General features: G+C 51.8%; 1 protein-coding gene across 1 annotated transcript in view; it reads left to right on the top strand.

Annotated features, from left to right (window-relative positions):
* The window catches only part of POLR1A (RNA polymerase I subunit A), a 57,621-nt gene that overhangs the window by 4,989 nt on the left and 31,051 nt on the right, over nucleotides 1–21,581 (top strand). The window contains exons 4-13 of the mRNA XM_004612092.2: nucleotides 1,081–1,188; nucleotides 1,739–1,824; nucleotides 1,949–2,049; nucleotides 5,597–5,683; nucleotides 8,255–8,360; nucleotides 8,594–8,756; nucleotides 11,937–12,107; nucleotides 12,833–12,955; nucleotides 14,946–15,176; nucleotides 18,818–19,072. Of these exons, the coding sequence (XP_004612149.1) occupies nucleotides 1,081–1,188; nucleotides 1,739–1,824; nucleotides 1,949–2,049; nucleotides 5,597–5,683; nucleotides 8,255–8,360; nucleotides 8,594–8,756; nucleotides 11,937–12,107; nucleotides 12,833–12,955; nucleotides 14,946–15,176; nucleotides 18,818–19,072 (1,431 nt within the window). The remainder of the gene's footprint in view (nucleotides 1–1,080; nucleotides 1,189–1,738; nucleotides 1,825–1,948; nucleotides 2,050–5,596; nucleotides 5,684–8,254; nucleotides 8,361–8,593; nucleotides 8,757–11,936; nucleotides 12,108–12,832; nucleotides 12,956–14,945; nucleotides 15,177–18,817; nucleotides 19,073–21,581) is intronic.

Below are 21,581 nucleotides of genomic sequence, written 5' to 3'. Positions count from 1 at the left end.
TGAACATCTGGGCATGTGCTGGCAGCCTGCTTGGAACATCTGAGCTCAGGGGGCAAGGTCACGCCCATAAGGGTCGCCCAGCATCAGGGACAGAGCCCAAAGAAGGCGAGGCAAGCGTCCTCAAGGAGAGTGTTGTGGAGTAGAGTGATAGGGGTTCCTCAAAGGGGAGTTGTTGGTGGCAGTGGCCACCAGCGACCAGCACTGGGGATTGAGCAAACGGCTACACGCTTCAGGAGCATCCCCCGCTCTGACAGTATACCCAGGAACGTTGCTGAAGTGATGAAAGAAGCCACGGTTTTCTCTGGTGCGTTCGATCTGAGCGTGGGGACTGGGCGGGTGCACCGGTGGGGGTGCCTCTTGCGCACTTGGGTTTGGGGGATCCCTGCTTACTCTGTTTCTGCGTTGGGTGGAAGGAACAAATCTCATGTCCTCGCACAACAGGCTCTGACTTCTTTCCCCTTCGTGTGAGGCTGGCGGAATGAAGTCCCCGGTTATTGAATCAGGAAAAATGTGTGCAGGCCGGAGCCCCTGTCTCGTGGCTCCTGGGGTGGGGGGGGGGGTGCCAGGGAGCCTGGAAGAGCTTCCCCAGGACAGGACTCCACCAGGGGTCGCTCTGCCTCCTGGCATGTGCCCCACACTCTTGGGCCTCACTCCCCCGTCTCCACTGCCCTGTTGGTGCCTCAGCTTTACAGGTGTTTCTGTGTTGAATCCCAGCCTGGTTCTCTCCCGTGCTAGTGTTGGCTGGAGTCATCTGGCTCAGTGTGTCTCAGTCTTTTCACACCAGCAGACATGTGTGACCTATCCCGACAGCCACTGCAGTATGCCTGGTGTACTCGGCCTTTCTGCACATGCAGCCAGCGCTGGTCCTCACTCTCATTGAAAACCACCTCACTGTCGTTGAAAACCACCGGCACCCCGTTTCGGGGAGCAGCATCTTCTCATCTGTGTTGGGCATTTAAAAATGTCCCTGTGGCCATCATCCTCTCTCCCCGCTTGCCCCAGCTAAACTCCTGCCCTCAGACAGGCTGGCCCCGCCATGAGCTCTTGCGCTCCACTGACAAGGTGACTCTGCTCTTTCAGTTTCTGGAAGAAAACCCTGACCCGACTGGATCTGAAATTCAGGAGGAGTTAGAGCAGCGGACAGCCGAGATTGTGCAAGACAACCTCCTGGGGCCCCATGGCGCACATGTGAGTCACCCTGCCTTCTTCCCTGGAGCATTTGAGCTTAGCTTCATCACCCCAGCTCTCCCTGCTGACTCGTGTGAGCTTTTGGCTGGTAAAGTTGCCCTGGCTTGGAATCCGACCCACAGATTACATACAGATCACCTTTCACTAACACAGGTTGGAACAGATCAGCTTTTGGGGGGGTAAAAGGGGATCACATGTGGACTGTACCTACTGTCGCCAGGGCTTCTTCCTTACCTTGTGCTCAGGAGACCATATGTAGTGTCAGGGACTAAACCTGGTTGGCTGCACATCCTCTGCTGCACTCATGATCTCTTCAGTTTAGGAGCAACTTGATACTCTTGTCTATGAATGAGGCAGCTGTAGGGGCCAAAGTGTCATCAGGGTTTGATGGGGCCTGGCTCTAGCAAGAGGGTGCCATGGAAAAGTTTGTTTAAGAAAGTACATGGCTTCCTCTGGTTTATTTAAAAAGGCGAAAACCCCCAAATGAAGGTGTGCTGGATTCTCTCCAGGATGGCACTGCACAGTTCACTGCCTGTTTTTTTGGAAACAGGTCAAGAACGTTTGTGAGAGCAGGAGCAAACTCATCGCTTACTTCTGGAAGACGCACATGACTGCCAAGCGGTGTCCGCACTGCAAGTGAGTATCGGGCTGCTGCCTGTCTTCCCTCTTCCAGGTGGGATGCCTCTGGCCAGTCCCTCCGCTGTTATTAATCATCTCGCTGGGTCTTTTCTCCCTCCATAACAACTGTTCTTGTGTTTAGGACCGGGCGGTCAGTTGTCCGAAAGGAACACAACAGCAAACTGACAATCACATACCCCGCCATAGTGCACAAGAAAGCTGGCCAGGACACGGAGCCACTGGGTAAGCAGGCTGGGCCCTCTTCCCCGGGTCCTCGGTGGCAACTCCGGAGACAGTATCCAGGCCCCTAAGACCGGAGGGAACTGGGGCTGGAGCAGGTACAGCTAGTGGGGCATTTGCTTTTCATGCATCCGACCTGAGTTTGATCCCTGGCACCCCACATGGTCCCTCAAGCACCACCTAGGAATGATCCCTGAACACAGAGTTAGGAGTAAGCTCAGAACATCACTGTTGTGGCCCCAAACAAAACAAAAAGACTGTAGGGATCCCAGTGAGAGCTTGACCCCCTCTCAGCAGAGCCAGCAGATGGGGCTTCGTTTATCTCAGGCTGAGCCAGATACATCTTGCTAGGAGTAAGCCCTAAGAACCACCAGATGTGGCATCAAAATTACCCCGACCCCCCCCCAAAAAAAAAAAAGAGGAAAAGTTCTGAATATTGGTAAATATTTAGAACCAGGGCCAGAGAGTCCTCAGAGGGCCACACACAGCAGTACTCGGGACTTACTCCTGTCTCTGTGCTCAGGGCGTGCCAGGCAATGAACTAGAGTTGGGTGCATTATCTCCCATTCGTGGTTGAGCCTTCATTAGTCCCCCAACAACTCCTTCATGGGAAGCATATAAAGCTGAGTGAAACTGATGCCGGAGAATTTCTGGCGTTCCAAATAGGCAGATTATATTGCTGCAGACCGAAAGCATCAGAGACAGCCACCCAGGAGGAGGTGTGGCAGCCCCCAGTCGGCTCTTGGGACTCGGGTTCTGAGACCCACCAGTCCTTTTCCCCACAGAGGTGGGGGGCTTCACTTCCAGCAGGACGGTGCTGGGACAGGCGCTGGGGGCACCGCCGCAGGTGGCTGACAGTCTTATACCTGTTTTTTTTTTTTTTCTCCGCCACTAAACATTTGTATTTTGGTTTTTGGTTTTTTTTTTTTTTTTTTTTTTTTTTGCTTTTTGGGTCACACCTGGCGATGCACAGGGGTTACTCCTGGCTCTGCACTCAGGAATTACTCCTGGCGGTGCTCAGAAGACCATATGGGATGCTGGGATTCGAACCCGGGTCGGCTGCATGCAAGGCAAACGCCCTCCCCGCTGTGCTATCGCTCCAGCCCCCCGCCACTAAACATTTGTAGCTTTTTTTATTCTGTGCTTATTCCTGAAGGTCAGAGCCTCTCTTTATTTTATTCCACATGGACATGGACAGGGTTGAAATGTTTATGGCCATCAGAATTTGTATGGTTGTAGGCTTCTTGATTTGGCAGTTTCACGTCTGTGATTTAATACAAAGAATTAAATATGTCAGCAGCTTGTTTGTTTGTTCTTTTGGGGGCCACACCTAGCAATTCTCGATGCTCGGGGCTTGCTCCTGATTCTGCACTCAGGAATTACCCCTCACAGCGCTCAGGGATGCTGAGGATCAATCCTGGTTGGCTGCATGCAAGGCAAGCATCCTACTCACTGTATACTCTTTCTGACCCAGTAATATTTAAGTATTAAAGCTGAAGTCATTACATGGCTGTTCAAATAGAGTAGGTCATTTGGGGCACTTTTGTTGATTCTTGCAGGCTTTTCTAAAAACTTGGGGTGACATATCCTCTGCAGATGGTAGAGACTCCTATGGCTTGTTTCCTGATTGTCAGGGTGTAGTTGACAGGTAATATCCCAGAATTCTGCTTAAAATGAGAAACCAGCAGTCTACTCCTTACACATTGACATCATCTTTGTAAAGAGGAAATATCAAATAGACATTTACACACACGACTCATACATAGTTCTGCTTCCCAAACGGTTTTAGCCTTCGTGGTTAAAGATCCTGTGGATAGAATTAGTTATTATCGTACACCCCGTGGTTAAAAAGTGAGACGGCTACAATGTTAATACAGTGGGCAGTGTGCTAAGTGCAGTGCCAGGAGTAAGCCCTGAGCACTGGAGTGTGTGACACCAAAACAAAAGTAACATCAAGATACGCAACAAAAGCAATGTAATTCAGTCACTCAGGAAACATTCTCCTAGCATCATTTACAGCTATAAAATGAAAATGGGGGACTGGGGATACCATACATATGGTTGCACGACTCTTGTCTTGCATGCAGCTGACCCAGGTTCGATCCCTGGCATATGTTCCCCTGAGCACCACCAGCAGTGATCCTTGAGCTCAGAGCCTGAGCTTTGCCAGGTATGCTCCTCCGTAACCCATCCCCCCTCCCCCCGCCAAGAAAAAGGCAAAAGTATGTGGTAACAGGCAGAAATGCTCACAGAGGCCACGAAATGAACAGAATAGCATGTAAAACCAATCTGCACTAAGATTGCAATAATTTAAAATGCCTACATGAGGGGCTGGAGTGATAGCACAGCGGGTAGGGCGTTTGCCTTGCACACGGCTGACCCAGATTTGAATCCCAGCATCCCATATGGTCCCCTGAGCACCGCCAGGGGTGATTCCTGAGTGCATGAGCCAGGAGTGACCCCTGTGCATCACCGGGTGTGACCCATAAAGCAAAAAAATAAATAAATAAAATGCCTACATGAGCCATTGGGATGGTACAAAGCGCTAGAGCACGTGCTTTGCTGGTTGGCATCCCAGATTCTGTCCCTGGCACCACAGGGTCCCTATGCTCTACTGGGTGTAACCCAGCTGTGGGCCTCAAAACCCACAATAAACAAAAATGTAAATAAGACTCACTGTGTGGGGGCTGGAGTGATAGCACAGCGGGTAGGGCATTTGCCTTGCATGCAGCCAACCTGGGTTCGATTCCCAGCATCCCATATGGTCCCCCAGCACCGCCAGGAGTAATTCCTGAGTGTAGAGCCAGGAGTAACCCCTGTGCATCGCTGGGTGTGACCTGAAAAGCAAAAAATAAATAAATAGGACTCACTGTGTAAGTCAAACAATGGAAATAAAATAAAAATGATAGTACTAGGGCTGGAGAGAGAGAGTAGCAGGCTTGCCTTACCTGCAGCCAGATTTCATCCCTGCTGGTCCTTGGAGTCCCAGCAGGAGTGACCCTTGAGTACAGAGCCAGAAATAAGCCCTGGCCATTGCCAGTTGTGCCCCCCCCCCAAAAAAAAAAAAAGTGATGGTGCTGACATTGTGATAGAAATTGGGTGATTTTTCCCCCCCCTTTATTTCTTAGGCTTCTATGCAGTATTTGCATTATTTCATAACTTTAGAAGTTTGATTTAAGAAAGGGAGCAGCCAGGGCTGAAGCGATAGCACAGTGGGTAGGGTGTTTGCCTTGCACGCGGCTGACCCAGGTTTGATTTCCAGCATCCCATATGGTCCCCCAAGCACTGCCAGGAGTGATTCCTGGGTGCAGGCAGAGCCAGGAGTCAGCCTGAGCATCGCCGGGTGTGACCCAAAAAGCCAAAAAAATTAAAATAAATTTAAAAAAAAAAAAGAAAGGGAGTAGTCTCGAGCTGAGAATATACTGTCTTGAACATTGATTTTTTGGGGGTCAAATTACATGCTTGGCAGGATGGGGCGGAGGAATTGATCAATCCCATCATAGGAGGAGTGCCTGTTACTCACTGTGCTCTGTCCCCTCTCTAATTCCAGGAATTGAGGAAGCGCAGATGGGGAAGAGAGGGTACTTGACTCCCAGCACCGCCCGGGAGCATCTCACGGCCATTTGGAAGAATGAAGGTGCGGTACCAGACTAAAACAGCCACCCCTTACTGTCTCTTGGCTTGAATTTCCTGGATGCTAATCTCCTTAATTATTAATTACCCTGCCTTATTTTCAGTTTTCCAGAACTCTAGATCTTTCCTGAAATGTCCATAGGGTTGAGGCAAGCCTCAGAGTATGTTGTAAAGTGGGAAGTTTATCTCACCTCGGGCCATAACTTGATATTGTGACTGAGCCTGCTCATTCAATGACAGCCATAGCTGGGCCTCACTTGCTACACTTGGACGTGACTCTAGAAGGTTCAGTAGAGACTCACTTTAAGTGCTTGTAACTAAAAAGATTTTTTTTTCCAAAGGTTTCTGTAAGAGTTCCTTATGCAAATCCAAAAAATGAACATAGTATGTCTTTTTCTTTTCAAATTGTGTATATTTTCAGCTCCTACCCAAAACACGCTTTTAATTCTTGTGGATATACCAAGATGTGGTGTATTCAAGCCCTCCTATGACTCACTCTTTGAGAGCATATGCTCAAACACTATACAGTGAGAAGCACTTCAAAAATGGAAATGCTGCTGAAAGGATAAGGGATGTCAGATGAGAAAACACTCAGACTGTCATGATTCATTTTACATGGGCCCTAGCTCATTCTCTTCTTTGTCTCTGTAGTTTTTGGTTTTGTTTTTGTAAAGGTCACCAGGAACTTAAACTTTGATCCCCATAAGAACCCATCTTGTTGGCATCTACATAGGGTTTGTTTTGGCTTTGCTTTTCAAAAGACTTTTTCTAGGTTTGACTTTTTGCCCCTTATTTTATTATTACTATTACTATTACTGTTGTTGTTGTTTTGAATCAACATGGGCTAGACCATTACAAAACGGTTCATGATTGGGTTTCAGTCATACAGTGTTCCAACACCCATCCCTCCATCAGTGTATATTTTTTACCACCATTGGTCCCCAGTTTCCTTCCCACCATCATTCCACCCCTGCCCCTCCACATGCAGCAGCCTATCTCCATGATGGACACTTTTCTTTTCTCTCTCCTTCTCTCCCTCTCTCCCTCCTCGCTCTCTTCCCCGCTCCCCCTCTCCTTTTTCCCCTCTCTCCCCTCACTCTCCTCCCTCCTTTTGTGCATTATGGTTTGCAGTACAGCTACTAAGAGGTCGTCATGTTTGTTCAGGGAGTTCAGTATTTTTATCAGGATGACACAGCCGGAATAACTTTTTTAACTGGCTGGCAGCTTTGGGGTGTGGATGTGACTGCCAGGGCTTTCAGAAGTACAGGAGGTAGGGGGAGCATCCCAACTCCAAGAGAAGCCTGGAGATTTCAGTCATAAAACCCTCTTACCCGAATTTTCAGCAGATTAATATCTCAGTGAGGTCTGGCAGGGGGCATGGTGGCGATTTTGGACTATGGTAGCAAGCAGATGCTGGGGGCTCTGGACAGGCACTGGGCTAACCCACCCCTCTCCGCTGTGCTCCAGATCACTCAGCCAGTCCAAGAAGATGGACTGCATCTTTTTTATCTCTTTCGAGACTTATTTGAGTCGCTGGAGGTGGTTTATGGGCATGGCTCCTGTATACCTGAATTTTGGTGGTTTAATTTCTTGGAAAAGTTGGTCCCATGTTGTTGGAGTCCGGAGTCCGGCCAGAGACAAAGCACTGACTTTGGGATGTCTGGAAGCCCGAGGACACCACCAGGCAGCTGATGCTTTCGCCCAGCGCGTCCAGGTTGACCCTCTGGCAGTGCTGTGCCCTTGGCCCCAGAGGTGACGGCGGCAGTAACCCCAGCAGGGACCAGGGCCAGGGCGGCTACTGGATCTGGCTTGGGTGCTCCAAGCGGGCCCCAGCCACCAGTCCAGCAGAACTTGGCCAGGGGCACAAACCTCCATCCAGCCAGTTGGCGCTCAGGGAGAGTCTTCTCCATAATACGCTACTGGAGCCCCCAGTGGCAGTGAGTGCTGAACCGGGGGGAGCAGTGGTGGCCGGGATGCCCTGCTGGCGGCTCCCCTTATTTTAAAATACTCTTAAAAAGAGGAAGAGAGTGTCTGGGCTCCAAGTCATGGGCAGGAGGGTAACGAGGGTGGTGACACAGTGGGTTGCCCAGACCCTGCTGTCCCTAATGGTCTTCAACCAGCTTGTGTCCCCTCTGTGTGTAGACTCACCATCTATAGGGGATTGTGTGTTTTCTCATTTTTAAAGAGAATATGCTCTGAAGCTGCATATTTTCTTGTGTTTGGGGAGCTCAGTTTATTGGGTTTTGGTTTGGGGACACACCTGGCAGTGCTCACGGACACTATGATTGCAAAGGATTGAATCTGGGGCTCCTGCTGGCAGAACTTTTCCTCAGTCCTTTGCCTATCCAGCACTACTCCCAGATTATTTCCCCTCAATAAATTGCATGTGTGTGGGCGTAGGTGGGGTGAGAAGGAGCAGGGGGGGTGGAATATGGCTCAGAACTGGGTGCATTGTCCCAGCTTCTGTTCCTGGCACCTTATGGTCCCCAGCACGGCCAAGAATGACCCTCAAACACTGCCAGGTATGAGTGATGCTCCATTAGTGCCCTTACAGTCTTCTCGGCTTTTCAAACAGGGTTCTTTCTGAGTTACCTGTTTTCGGGACTGGCAGATGTTGGCATGGAGTCCAAATTCAATCCCAGTATGTTCTTCCTGGATTTCTTGGTGGTGCCACCCTCAAGGTAATGCCCGTTAGTTGGTCTCTGGGAATGTGTGGATGGGTGAAAAAGACACAGAAATGTGGGGTAGTTACTTTCCTGGGGGTCTGTCCTGAGCCTCACAGGGCCTTGTCTGTTCTCTTGGCTGTTCTGAGTTTGGTGGGTGTGAGTTGCTTCTAGTCGGGTTGGGTGATGTTCTGAAGAGCGTGTTCCTTCTCCCATGCTGAGTGCTCTCTGATTCCATGGCTTTCCCGCAGATACCGCCCTGTTAATCGCCTGGGGGACCAGATGTTCACCAATGGCCAGACGGTGAACCTGCAGGCAGTCATGAAGGACATCGTTCTCATCCGGAAGCTGCTGGCACTGATGGCCCAGGAACAGGAGCTGCCCCAGGAGGTGGCAGAATGTGCCCCTGAGGAGGTCAGAGCGCCTGGGAGTGGGTGGTACCAGTGCCCTAGTGCTTCTTCACTTCCGCATGACATGGAAGCAAAACCATGCCGTGCTGGGGGATGCTGATTGGGAATTCTGGGCACCTCTCAGGTGGAGGGATCTGGGGACAGGCAGGATGAAGCAGCGTGTGAGCCAGAGTGCCTCTGCCAGCGAGCCGTGAGCTAGCTGCTTTCATCTCACAGACCCCTCGCTGATAGGCAGTGTGGATAGCCTGTGGTGAACACCTGCACGTAGGTGCTTCGAGGCCGCCCACCTTTGTCTGAGAAGGACAGCCTGCTCTTCTTGGCCTCCTAGTGTCCCTTCTGGGCTACTGGACTGCTGTGGTTTTGACACATTGAGGCTTAGCATTGGGGACAGGAAGGCAGTTGGAGGTGCTTAGATTTCCCCAGAGAAGGACTGCCGGGTTTGGGGTCTCAGCGTTCTCAATGAGGCTGGAGTCGAATCCGCTTTGACCTAGCCCGCATTTCCTAGCCCCACAGTGTGTGAGGTTACTGTAAAGATGAATCCCAGACACAGGAGACTAAGATCACTGAGGTCTTCCCCAGCCAATAGGAAAGGCACTGCCCAGCTGCAGGGAGCTGGGCTGGTCACCAGGTGGCGCCACTTGTCTGTGTCCTGGACAGTTGTGCTTCCACTGCCAAGGGATTCTTCAGCTTGGCTTGTTTTCTATTCTGCCAGTGTGAGTATATATATATGTGTGTATATATATATATATATATATATATATATATATTTAAATAAAGGTTAAGTGAATGAAAAGTTTTCCATCTATGAAAAAATTATGGAAGTCCAGTTGGGAGATAAGACCACAGCATGACCACCCTAGGCCAGAGACAATAAGAATGGAATAAGAATGGTATTTTGATGTCCTTAAAAATACAGCTCCCCTCCCCACGTTCCCTCAGACCCTGAGCTAGGTCATGCAGCGGCAGGCAGTGAGGGAGGGCCTGGCCTGCGTCCCTGGGGGTGACCAGAGCAGAAATCGTTGTCTTCGAAGTAACTGAAGAAGACCCCTCTGTAATTCCTTAGGACTGAGGAGTGCCCCGCTTCTTGATTTCTGAGTCACATGACATCTCGGTTCTTGGATCTTCGCCCACCTTTCCCAGCCTTCCCCCCAAAACACCAGCTGGTTTCTCTTCTCCTGTGACTCACTCTAGTGGGTAGTGAAGGGCGGGAGTGGGGCCTGTGTCTTCTCTCATACTCAGCCGAATGGGGACAGTCGGTGGCCGTAGAAAATAGAAGTCAGTAGGCCGTGCTTTAAGGTAGCCTAAGGCTTAGGGTTTGTCTTTTGGGCAGGAGGGGGAAGGAGGAGGAGGCAGAGAAGGGACAGAAAGAGTTAAAGGGTCAGTTCCTGTTTATTCCAGTGAACCTTGGAGATCGCCCTGGAACTTGCCATGTCTTGCTTGGGAACTGAGAACATAGAAGACTGGATGGCAAAGTTCCTTTCAGAAAATTGTTCACCTGCATTTTGGGAATTGATCAGCTTTTTCTATAGCCATAAATAGAACTGAAACTCTATATGGGAATTGGTTAGCTGGCAGGACAGTAGAGCTCCCGTAGCAAGAGTATTAATGTTCCAGAAGTTCTAGGGTTGTCTTAGGAACTAAACATCAAGGAGCTCCAGCACCTTCCTTAAGAAAGGCGCTAACTCCTAGCCACCTGCTTGGTTACCTTCCTGCATACATAGATGACCAGGTGCGTGCTGGGCGAGTCACAGATGACAAAAATTAGAATGAAGGACCTTGGTTGCCCACAGGCATCGAATCCTGCCAGCAACCATGAACGATGTGAGCGGTTGTCAGAGGAGTCTTGAATTGGATCCTCCCCAAGCTGAACCTTCGGCTCAGCGGAAGGCCTGGAAGATGGCTCAGGTGCTGAGCACATGTCTAGCCTGTGTGGGGCCCTGAGTTCAGTCCCTGGTACTGTGAGCCCTCCCCGGCACTGCCAGTATAGCCTTGCTAACCCCTGAGCGCTGCCAGGAGTGGCCCCTAAAAAAAAAAAAAAAAAAAGTGGAGCAGAAGAGGGTCAAATAAAACCCTAGTTCTGGCCTATTCTTTATTGTCATCTGGGTAAGACTGAAACCTAGAGCCTAGAATTTGGGTTCATTAATGTGTTGCACAATAGAAATAACGTGAGAACTGGCCTTCGGTGGGAAGCGGCCCTGGGTTGTGGGGGAAGGACAGGGAGGGGAGCACTGTGACTGATGCAGTGGCCGCTCCAGAGCGGGCATGCTGGAAGTGTTACGTGTGAGACCATAACACTTTTGTAACCGTATTGTAAACCACAGAGCTGAAAAGGAGAAAAGGTGCCTGTACAAAGGCCAGCAGGAGGCTGAGAGGGAAACTGGGGCATTACTGGAGAAAGTGGACACTGGTGAAGGGATTGGTGCTGGAGCAATGAATGCCTCAAACTCGGTCATGAATATGTAAATCACAGTGCCTCAAATAAAAATATAGTAAAAGTATCCAAGTAATAATAATAATTGTTGATAGAAAAGAGAGGAGCCTGCTTGTACTTTTTTGGGGGGGTTTGGTTTTGTGTTGTCTTTTGGGGGGGGATTATTTTGTTTTTGTTTTTTTATTTCATTTCTTTTTCCTCTCCTTTTTGTTTTTTGTTGTTGTTGTCGTTGTTCTTGTTTTTGGGGCCATACCCAGTGATGTTCAGGGCTGACTCCTGGCTCTGCACTCAGTAATTACTCCTAGCAGTGCTCAGGGGACCATATGGGATACCGAGGATTTAACCTGGAGCGACCGAGTACAAGGTAAACCCACCATTCACCTTGGGTGAATGGTGGGTAGGCCATTTGCACATGGCTAACCTGTGTTCAATCCCTAGCACCCCATCTGGTCCCCTGGACACAGGGTAAACCCCTATTGCTCAGGCCCCCACATCCTGCTTCTAAGATTAAGTTCTTTTTACTTCCAGAAAGAGATGGGCTTAGCTGGACTTCGATGGGACTGAGGTCCTGTTGATTCAGACTGACCAGACTGTCATTAATAACTTTTGCCACCCATCTGTTCGGTTTGGAAGACACAGACGTAAACCCTGGAACTCAAAATTTGCCTGAGTTGGATTCCAAAAGAGAAATGAAATCAAGCCTGGCTTTTGTGTTTTTTCTCATCATGTTTGTTTTCTTACTCTGTCTTTCAGGAGAAAGATGCTTCCGTTGCCATGGACCGGTCCTTTCTGGGTTTGCTGCCCGGCCAGTCCCTCCCAGACAAACTTTATAACATTTGGATTCGCCTTCAGAGCCATGTCAATATTGTGTTTGATAGTGAGATGGACAAATTGATGATGGAAAAATTTCCTGGTATCAGGCAGGTGAGCAAATCAGAAATTGGATAAATTGGATTCCCGTTGCTAGCTGGAGGGGTTAAGAAAGACGGTCTTTGGGCTGGAGCGATAGCACAGCGGGTAGGGTGTTTGCCTTGCACGCGGCCGACCTGGGCTCGAATCCCAGCATCCCATATGGTCCCCTGAGCACCGCCAGGAGTTATTCCTGAGTGCAGAGCCAGGAGTAACCCCTGTGCATCGCCCGGTGTGACCCAAAAAGCAAAAAAAAAAAAAAAAAGACGGTCTTTGACTAATGTTCTGTTCGATGTCATTTCATTGTGACAATGACATTTAAAAAGAATCTCTTTCTGTTTGCGTGGAGTTTGTATGTTCTCCCTGTTTGTGTATGGGTTTTTTCTGGTATGGGTTTCTCATCTCATGGGCATGTAGACCCATTGGCACAACTAAACTGTCCCAGTCCGAATGAGGATGTGAGTTGGAGCAGCTAAATTCCCAGAAACAAATGAACAAAAAAGTTAAAATGACCAAGAGGACTGGAGAGATGGTACAATGTGTGGGCGCTAGCCTTGCCAGTGGCTGACCTGGTTCGATCCCCAGCACTCCATATCGTTCCCCTGAGCCCACCAGGAGTGATTCCTGGGCACAAAACCAGTAGTAAACCCTGAGCACAGAGGGGTGTGGCCAAAAAACAAAGAGAAAAAAATAATATATTTGACTCCTTTCTTCCTTCTTTCTTTTCTTCTTTCGTCAAGATCTTAGAGAAGAAGGAAGGTTTGTTCCGAAAGCACATGATGGGAAAGCGTGTGGACTACGCAGCCCGCTCGGTCATCTGCCCAGATATGTACATCAACACCAACGAAATTGGAATCCCCATGGTGTGTACTCAGGCGCCTCTGTTCCCTGCGGTTGGATGCAGATGAGGTTTTCAAGCAGGGTTGGGCTGATTGTGGGGTCTCGGGCCGGGCCCGCTTCTGTCACTCCCCAGGAAAGGCCCTTGGCAGCTGTACAGCTGTGATAGCTTGCTGCACACCAGGTGCATCGCCGGACACAGGAAAGCCCATTTCTGGGCCGCTAGGTTGCTGCGAGGGTGCTCAGGGGCTGCTCGGTGTTGGGATGCAGCCTGGAGCCTTCTGCTCCACTCCTTAGCCACATCCCCAGCCCTTTGTCCTTGCAATATGATCTCTTTGTCGCGCTGGGGACCAGGACAGTGGGTAGGCCATTTGCACATGGCTAACCTGGGTTCGATCCCTAGCACCCCATCTGATCCCCTGGACACCGCCAGGAGTAACCCCTGAGCACTGCCAGGTGTGCTTCCCCCAGAAAAAAGACCTAGTCAGATTAAAGACATTACAGGGGGAGGAAAAGGAAGCTTTCTACCCCGTGTTCTTGTCTGGCAGCAGGAATGTGATCCCTTGCAGGGAGGCAAAGGGGCGTGAGCCCCCAGAGCAGCCACAGGGGCTTGTTTTTCTTCCCATCCTTCCTCCCGTTGGGCTTCCTCAGGAAGCCAGCCGCCTTTTCTCACTGCGCGGCCAGCGCAGGGTGTGATGTTTATTAGCCCCGTAATCAGCTTCCTCCTTAATGGACCCAGCAGCTGGTCAGATGAAGCTGGTTCAATTCCCTGTGCGGCGCCTCATCTGCCTGCCCTGCGCTGTCTGCCTCCTGGGCGCCGCTGGGAGGGAGCCGAGCTCAGGGGCTCCCGCCACCGTCCCCTGGGCCTGCCGCCTTGCCGCTCAGCAGCACAGGTGAGGGGACAAGGTCGGAACACTTGGTCCCTCTGTCCCTCGCCCCCTGGGAGTCAGGGGTCTTTGCACCTGAAAGCCGAGTCACAGGGCAGGGAAGGACATGACCGAGGGGTGGCACTCCTGGCTCTGGGGCTGAGGGGCTGGGGGAGGGGGGTGCCCCTCTGGGCAGTCGCTTCCGGGAGACCCTTAGAGCAGCTGCCTTCTACTTTCTGTGGTAGCCAAGGGCTGCCGCTCACAGTGCCTCTGGCGCAGAGCGCGTGCCGCAGCCCACGGTGAGGTGGCCGCGTCTGCTCCCCGTGTGCTCTGGAGAGGTGTTACCAGGGGACGCAGCTAAGTGGGTTGGGCCAAGATGTGAAGCAGTGACGAGGAAGGTAAGATGACAAGATGAGGAAGCAGTGAACCAGACACACCCCTGTGCCCCAGCTGACACCCTAATGCAGAAACGCCCTGGCAGCTGGTGCTCGCGCCTGGGCAGAAGGGCAGGCGGAGGGCTTGTGTCCAGAGTCTTGGACAGAGTTCAGCATCCTAGGACGGGCCCTCCCGGAGTCCCTGGTGCAGTGTGGATGGGGGCACGCATCAGCAGGCTTACGCTCTAGCTCAGAAGCCCACTCACGCATGGAACCTGATCTTCTGGCATATGCGGGTCTCGTATAAAGGAGCCCCCTCTTCTCACGTGCCAGGAACAGTCGGTTTCATCTCAGGCCGAATAAAGAGACTCCGGGGCCATGTCTGGGCTCAGGACAAGGGCCCCGCAGCCAGTAACGTCTGTGGCGTCAGGGTATGGCCTGGTATTGGCCCCTCAAGCTGCCATCTGTGTCCCTGTCTTCAGGGTTTGTGAATTTATTGGCTGGTAAGTGAAGTATCGGAATAGTTTAAAATGTTGTGGAACACTTAAGCCTCAGGTGTCTCCTCAGGCCGTGCCGGGAAAGGAGCCCAGCTCTCAGGTCCCTCCCAAGGGAGTGTGACCGGAAGGGGTGGCCTGAGGAGAGAGGCCACTTGTGTCCTCCCCAGCAGGGCCTCCCTGTCTCGGGAAGGCCTCACACAGCCTGTTGCAGCACTCGGTCTGGGTCCGAGTAACCTTTTCTGTCGGCTCTGAATTTCCACACCCACTTCTTGTTTCCAGGTATTTGCCACCAAACTGACCTACCCGCAGCCAGTCACCCCCTGGAACGTACAGGAACTGAGGCAGGCAGTCATCAACGGCCCTAACGTGCACCCCGGGGCCTCCATGGTCATCAACGAGGACGGCAGCCGCACGGCCCTGAGCGCGGTGGACCAAACCCAGCGGGAGGCTGTCGCCAAACAGCTCCTGACGCCCGCCACAGGGGCACCGAAGCCCCAGGGCACCAAGATTGTGAGTAGTGGGCAGGTGTGACCAGGGGTTTGGTCAGTTCCTGCCTGACACCCCAAAGACGTCAAGCAGGGACTTGATGCTCTTGACCTTGAAGAGCCTCAGAGCCAGCTAGCATCAGATGCTGGCCACCATGCCATGAGTGTTTCCTTCCTCCAGGGCAGATCGCAGACTTACTTATGGAGGAGCTGTCTAGAGTTAAGACTGATGCCAGGGCCCTAGTCCCCAAACACTCTAGTTATGCTCATCTGTGTGTGTCCATGACCCTGCTCTGAACTTATTGTTAAGTATTATGGCGCTTGGCCTGGTCCATTTCAATGCCAGGGTAGCTCACAGCTTGTCCTGGGTCCATCCAGTCCCTTCCTCAGGACCCTGCTTTTGGGGTGCTAGGAACTAAGGGCAGCTGAGGCTTAAGTCAAGTAAATGTGGATGCCCAGGAGTAAATGTTATTTTGGAGTCAATTAACTCCCATGTGACATAGCATAGCATTAACTGTCTTCTTGTGTCTATACAAAAAGGACGTTGTTTAATAGACCATGCAAATGATTTATTTAACAAAGGAAAGAGAGAAGCAATATAGAATTATTAGTGCTTGAATTGGGGGCTGGAGCGATAGCACAGTAGTAGGGGCATTTGCCTTGCATGCGGCCAACCCAGATTTGATTCCTCCGCCCCTCTCGGAGAGCCCGGCAAGCTACCGAGAGCATCTCACCCGCGCGGCAGAGCCTGGCAAGCTACCCGTGGCGTATTCAATATGCCAAAAACAGTAACAAGTCTCAGAATGGAGACGTTACTGATGCCTGCTCCAGCAAATCGATGAGCAATTAATGATGACAGTGACAGTGACACAGTGATGGAATCGGGTGTGCCTCAGTTGCACTGTTGTGGGAGTGGCTCATTAAAACGTGTGATCCCTGCAGGAGCAGCAAGGACAACCCAGCATTGCCCAAAATGCAAGTGACTTAGTCTTTATCCCATGAACTCACGGGGCTGCTGTAGCCACTGCCCTGAGGCCCACCTTTCGCACGGCCCTACTGGAGGGAAGCAGCTTCTCTTGGCTTCCAGCTGAGTTCCCAAGAGCAACTTGCTGGGCCCCTAGTGCAAATCCCTGCATGGCAGTACGTGGAGGAGGCTGGCAAGAAGTCCATCACGAGTCAGGGCTCCAAATGGGGACTCTAAAGGGGACCACGAGCGCCCCTGAGGGCCAGCAGGGAGGTCCACAGCAGGGCTGCTCCATCACTCCTGTCTTCTGCAAGGCACACTCTGCCTGGGCCCAGTTTGTGATGTTAAATGAGGGTTGAAAACACTTAGGGGCTGTGGCTGGTGCGTGTGAGGTGGGTGCAGACAGCTGCAGTCTGCAGCCGCAGGTGAGCACCAGAGCCAAGCCTGCAACCCCTGTCACTGTAACAGGTGGAAGGAAGGAGGATTTTACAAAAAAAAAAAAACACCTCACACTCCCGTCTGGTGCTGCTCAAGGATGAGGAAAGCCCTGAAGGGCTGGGAAGGGAACACCCAGATGTGGGTGAGGACAGCCCTGGCTCACCGAGGCGTGGATGGCTGGTGGGACCTGTTTCCTCCGAGGTGTGAAATCTTAGCCCCCTCCCCTGGGCCGTGTAAGTGTGGAGGAAATGGCCAAGAGACCGCAGAGTCTTACTTCACAGCTGGACCCGTAGTCTACGAGAAACAGATCTTTGGCTGTGGATCTGCCTTTGAGAACTCCGACACAGGCACTGCGGCACATTAATCTTTGCTGCGGTGTTTATTTAGAGACAGAGGGGGGCCTTGGGTGCGGGTTGGCACCGGTTTGGCGTCTGTTTGGATTGGCCGCTGGCTGGCTGGCTGGCTGGCTCGGGTGCCCTCCATCTGCAGTCTCTGCATTTACGGAAGGAGGTCTCGAATTGGTGCGCCTTTGCTCCAATGCCCAGCCTGGGGTTCTGGGCCGAACCACAGGTCCTGGGCAGCTCCTCCCTAGAGGGGTGAAGCACAAGACCTGGGAAGTCAGCTCAGGCTCTGGTACGTGCTGGCTGGATGCTCCTTGGAGCTCCTTTTGCCCTGGAGACTGACACGTGAGGGGAGGCTCACACACACGGGAGCAGGAGGGTGACTGGCGAGCAACTCTCGAGGGCCTGCTAGGATTAGAGGAATTCCTGGCAGCAGAGTTAGGATGAGCAGGGGGAGTTGGGGAGTGTTTCTTACTAACCCCTGGCCTTTCTCTGTAACCTGGTGCAGCCTCAAAACTGGGGGCAGGGCAGCATAAGAAGACACCAGTCTTGGAGTCATTTGCCGTGACTCCAAGTTTGCCGTGTCCCCCAAACTGACTGCGCTGACTTCAAGGTGACTTGCAGCGGAGGAGCCCTTCCTGCACACAGCAGTGCCGGGGGTTCCCCCTGGGCTCATGCACGCAGCCTGTTGAGTTCTTTCCAGCCCTGCATTGGTGTTTGTTGTTTTGGCGTCACTCCTGGCAGTGCCTCGGGATCCAACCTAGACCTCCTTCAAGCAGAGCAGGTGTTTAGCCCCTTAGCTCATGGGAGTCCATCATCTCTCTGGCCCTGTTTGTTGTTGTTTCTAAGTAGCATTTCTGCTCATCATTTACAAAGTTTGGTAGTTCATGGAACAGGTACCTGGTAGGGGTCAGTACAAGGCTTAAGGCTTCTTTTTCTTTATTTTTTGTTTTGGAGCCAGGCCCAGCTGTGCGCAGGGCTTACTCCTGCTGTGGGCTCAGGGATCTCTCCTGTGGAGCTCAGGGTGCAGGGGCTCGAACCCAGTGGGCTGATTGCAAGACAAGCACCCGACCCGTTCATTGTTCCGTCTCTCCAGCCCCGCACACCGTTGATCTCCTCAGTTCTTTCTGTCACTGTGCCTCCCCAAGAGACTGGTGGCAGTGTGAGTTTCTCGGTGTCTCACATGCAACAAAATGTGTCAGAAGTGTTGAAATTGGCAATCTTTTTTTTTTTTTTGCTTTTTGGGTCACACCCAGCGATGCTCAGGGGTTACTCCTGGCTTTGCACTCAGGAATTACTCCTGGCGGTGCTTGGGGGACCATATGGGATGCCGAGGATCGAACCCGGGTTGGCCGCGTGCAAGGCAAACGCCCTACCCGCTGTGCTATCGCTCCGGCCCCGAAATTGGCAATCTTGAGCTCAGTGTGCCTGCCCTCGCTCTGCTGTATAATGCTGGGCCAGGTGTTCCTATATTCCAGAATTCATCTTTTGAGCAAGTCTCATGAGGGGGTGCGGGTCAAAAGGCCGCCAGATGTTCAAGGCTAGGGTGCCATGCTCATCTGTGATGCTCTGTCTCTAGCTCTGTCCAGAGCTTTTCCTGAAGGGCCAGGGAAGCCCAATCATCTCTGTAAGGAAGGCAGACGATGGGGCAGGGACCTCGGCCCTCCACTGCCCTTTGGCTCTCTGAGCCAGAGCCAGGACCGGGGCTCTGCTGCGCTGGGGGCTGTCTCCCAACAGGTCCGCGTAGCCTGGGAGATATTTCTTAAAGATGTCTCAGGGTCTCACTCTAGACCCCCACCTCGAATCCCTCCTCTGTTAGTTGAGTACAGCCAGAGCCGGCCAGACTCCACACTCAAGCCAGGCTGACTGGGATGACTCTGGCGTCGCCCGGGCTCACCACCCCTTTTCCATTCCACCCGGTAGGTGTGTCGGCACGTGAAGAATGGGGACATTCTCCTGCTGAACCGCCAGCCCACCTTGCACAGACCCTCCATCCAGGCACACCAGGCCCGCATCCTGCCCGAAGAGAAAGTCCTGCGGCTCCACTATGCCAACTGCAAGGCCTACAACGCGGACTTCGATGGCGACGAGATGAATGCTCACTTCCCCCAGAGTGAGCTGGGTCGGGCCGAAGCTTACATCCTGGCCTGCACAGACCAGCAGTACCTTGTCCCCAAGGTAGGTGGCCTTGAGTTTATCCCATGCCCTTACCAGCACAATGTGGGCCCTTGTCAGCTCTTGGGGTGAGCAGGCAGCTCGGAGGTAAGAGCATGTGGGGGCAGAGGGCCTGGTTTCTTCCCAGCTGGCCTTGTCACTCGCTGACTGCTCAGATGGAGGGCTGGCACCTCGTTAAGTTTAGTGGCTGCAGACTTGGATGTGACCTAGCAGTCTCTGGCAAACATGAGCATCCTGGCTATCATTCCAGCTCTCCTGGTCTCAGTGGCCCGTGGGTAACTGATCCTTCACGGTCTGACTAGAGATTTAAGAGACCGCTTAACCCCAAGGGGGTTAGACTAGACCCCCCTTGAGCACTTGACGGTGTCTCCTTGGAGTTCTTTCTCAGATCAGTCCTCAGACGGGTGCGTGTAGAGACCCATAGGATGGAAGGATGTATTTGCTTTTCCCTGGCCTGGTCAATTCTGAGTTCAGGAGCGGAAGTCAGCATGTGCTCCTGGGGGGTCCTCTGGGCCAGAGCCAGGCTGCAAGAGGAAGCATGATTGATGGAGTACGTTCCCGGCCTGCATAGCGCCCTCCACCCCGAGGCCTTTCCGATGATAAGCCTTTTGCAGCACAGTGATATGCACTTATACCTCATTCACGTGGCTTATGCGCAGTCAAAAAGAACCAGCATTGATACTCAAGGACAGTGTCACCACTTGGCAACCATGGTTTTGGTGGCATCTCCTTTCATCCAAGTCTCCTCTCAGTCCTTGGACTAGGTGGTTTGCCCCTCTTCCTTTTGGAAGTACCCTCAGTGGTGAGGGTATGGTGGGAAGAGAACTCTCTTCCTGGCCCTGGGCCAGGGGTTGTTCCCAGCAGTGCTTGGGGGACCGTGTGGTTCTGGGATTGACCTTGGGCCCCCTGGAAATAAAGCATGCGCTGAGCCCGAGAGCCGTCTCCATCCAGCTCATGGAAAAGGTACTGTTCGTGTCCACTCTGGGTTTGGTGAATTGGAACCGCAGAGTTTGCCCCTGGATACATAGCTGATTAGGAGGAAGAGCCCCCACATCCGTGTGCCCTTTTCTCTTGGCGGGCCTGTCACCCTAGTGCAGAGGTGATAGAGTCCGCTGTCCCCAGGGTGATGCACAGTGTCCCTCCGATTCCCTGCCCTTCCCGCCACCTCAGTGTGGCACCCTTCCCGACGCCGTGAGGTAACTAGGGACCTTCCTTCCCCTTTTCCCGTAGAAGGGTATTGATGAGTGAATAGGCGAAAAGAAAGGGAGAGTATGAAGAGACACTTGGAAATGAGAAGTCCTGACCTGCCTGTTCGCCTCAGCAGCGTCGTGACCGCAGCAAGCAGTGGTAGGAGGCAACGCTAATGTCTATGTGCACAGCCGTTTGCCAGCTGTCTTACTCAGTGATCAGTGCTCATAACAACCTTCTCAGGGCAACACAAGTGTAGTGACGCCAGGACTGAGACCAACACCAGTGACTCTCGAGCCCCACGGTCAGTGCCATGTTTTTACTAGCCCCCCAGAACAGGACAGGCTAGACGAGGCAGGGCACCAGGACTGATCCGTTCTATGGGCCTTTCACCAAGTGTCATTCCTGGGGAGCAGCAGGTGAGTCCCTGCTGAGAAGGTGACCCTGGACATTGGCTATAAGGGGGTCAAGTGCCCCACAGTTCTCAGACCAGCGAAACAGGGTGCCCTGTTGGTTTGGATTGGATGAAGGGGCTGTGTAAGTCCATGTGCCCTGCAGTATGCATGCCTGTGAGTTTTAGGGCAGTACACAGGTAGAAAATAGATTTGTACATCATCACACTGGTTTCTTTAAAAAGTTTAAGAGCTACTAGGGCCTGATCCAAGGGTTTGCCACACTCTTGTCTTTTGTCGGAGAGAAGAGCTCTGGGGACCCGCCCAAGCCGTAGCTCTGCAATCTCAAGCCCATACTTGCCGGAAGTAGGCCGACTTGTGCACCACAGGGCAGGGCCCAAAAACCAAAGAAGGAAGGGGAAAGAGATTGTGATTCTTGATAAGGGTCATTTAGTCCTTATGGGTCTTTGGTCACTGGGGAGAATGGTTTTTAACGGTTATAAAAAAGCAGTGTGACTTGCAGCACTGGAGTAGATAAACCTAAGTGGTCCAGAGCTGGTTGTGAGAACACTTACCGATTTTTTTTAATGTAAATTTCCTTTTGTTTCTATTTTTCTTCCTTACTCCATTTCCTTATATTCCACTTCATCCTCTATTTTTCTTCCTTAACCACAGCACTAATTAAAGTACATTTATTTTGGGTTTTGTCACTTAACAAAGACGTTCTTTTTTTTTTTTTTAAATAGAAGCTTAAACTTTCTTTTTCAGAAGTTAAACTTATATTTCTGTTTGGATTCAGCTTTGGTTTTTATTTTTCCCTTTCTGCCTGTTGTATTATTGAGAAGCCAGAGTTTAGTACGAAGTATTTAAATAAGGCTTGGGTTTCCTGACTGACTTAGTCAGCTAGAACGTTCAAGCCACAAAATTCCCTA

This window comes from Sorex araneus, chromosome X, assembly GCF_027595985.1.
Source record: "Sorex araneus isolate mSorAra2 chromosome X, mSorAra2.pri, whole genome shotgun sequence".
Lineage (NCBI taxonomy): Eukaryota > Metazoa > Chordata > Mammalia > Eulipotyphla > Soricidae > Sorex > Sorex araneus.
The sequence above is the reverse complement of the archived record's forward strand: the minus strand, read 5'-3'. Positions and strand labels throughout refer to the sequence as shown.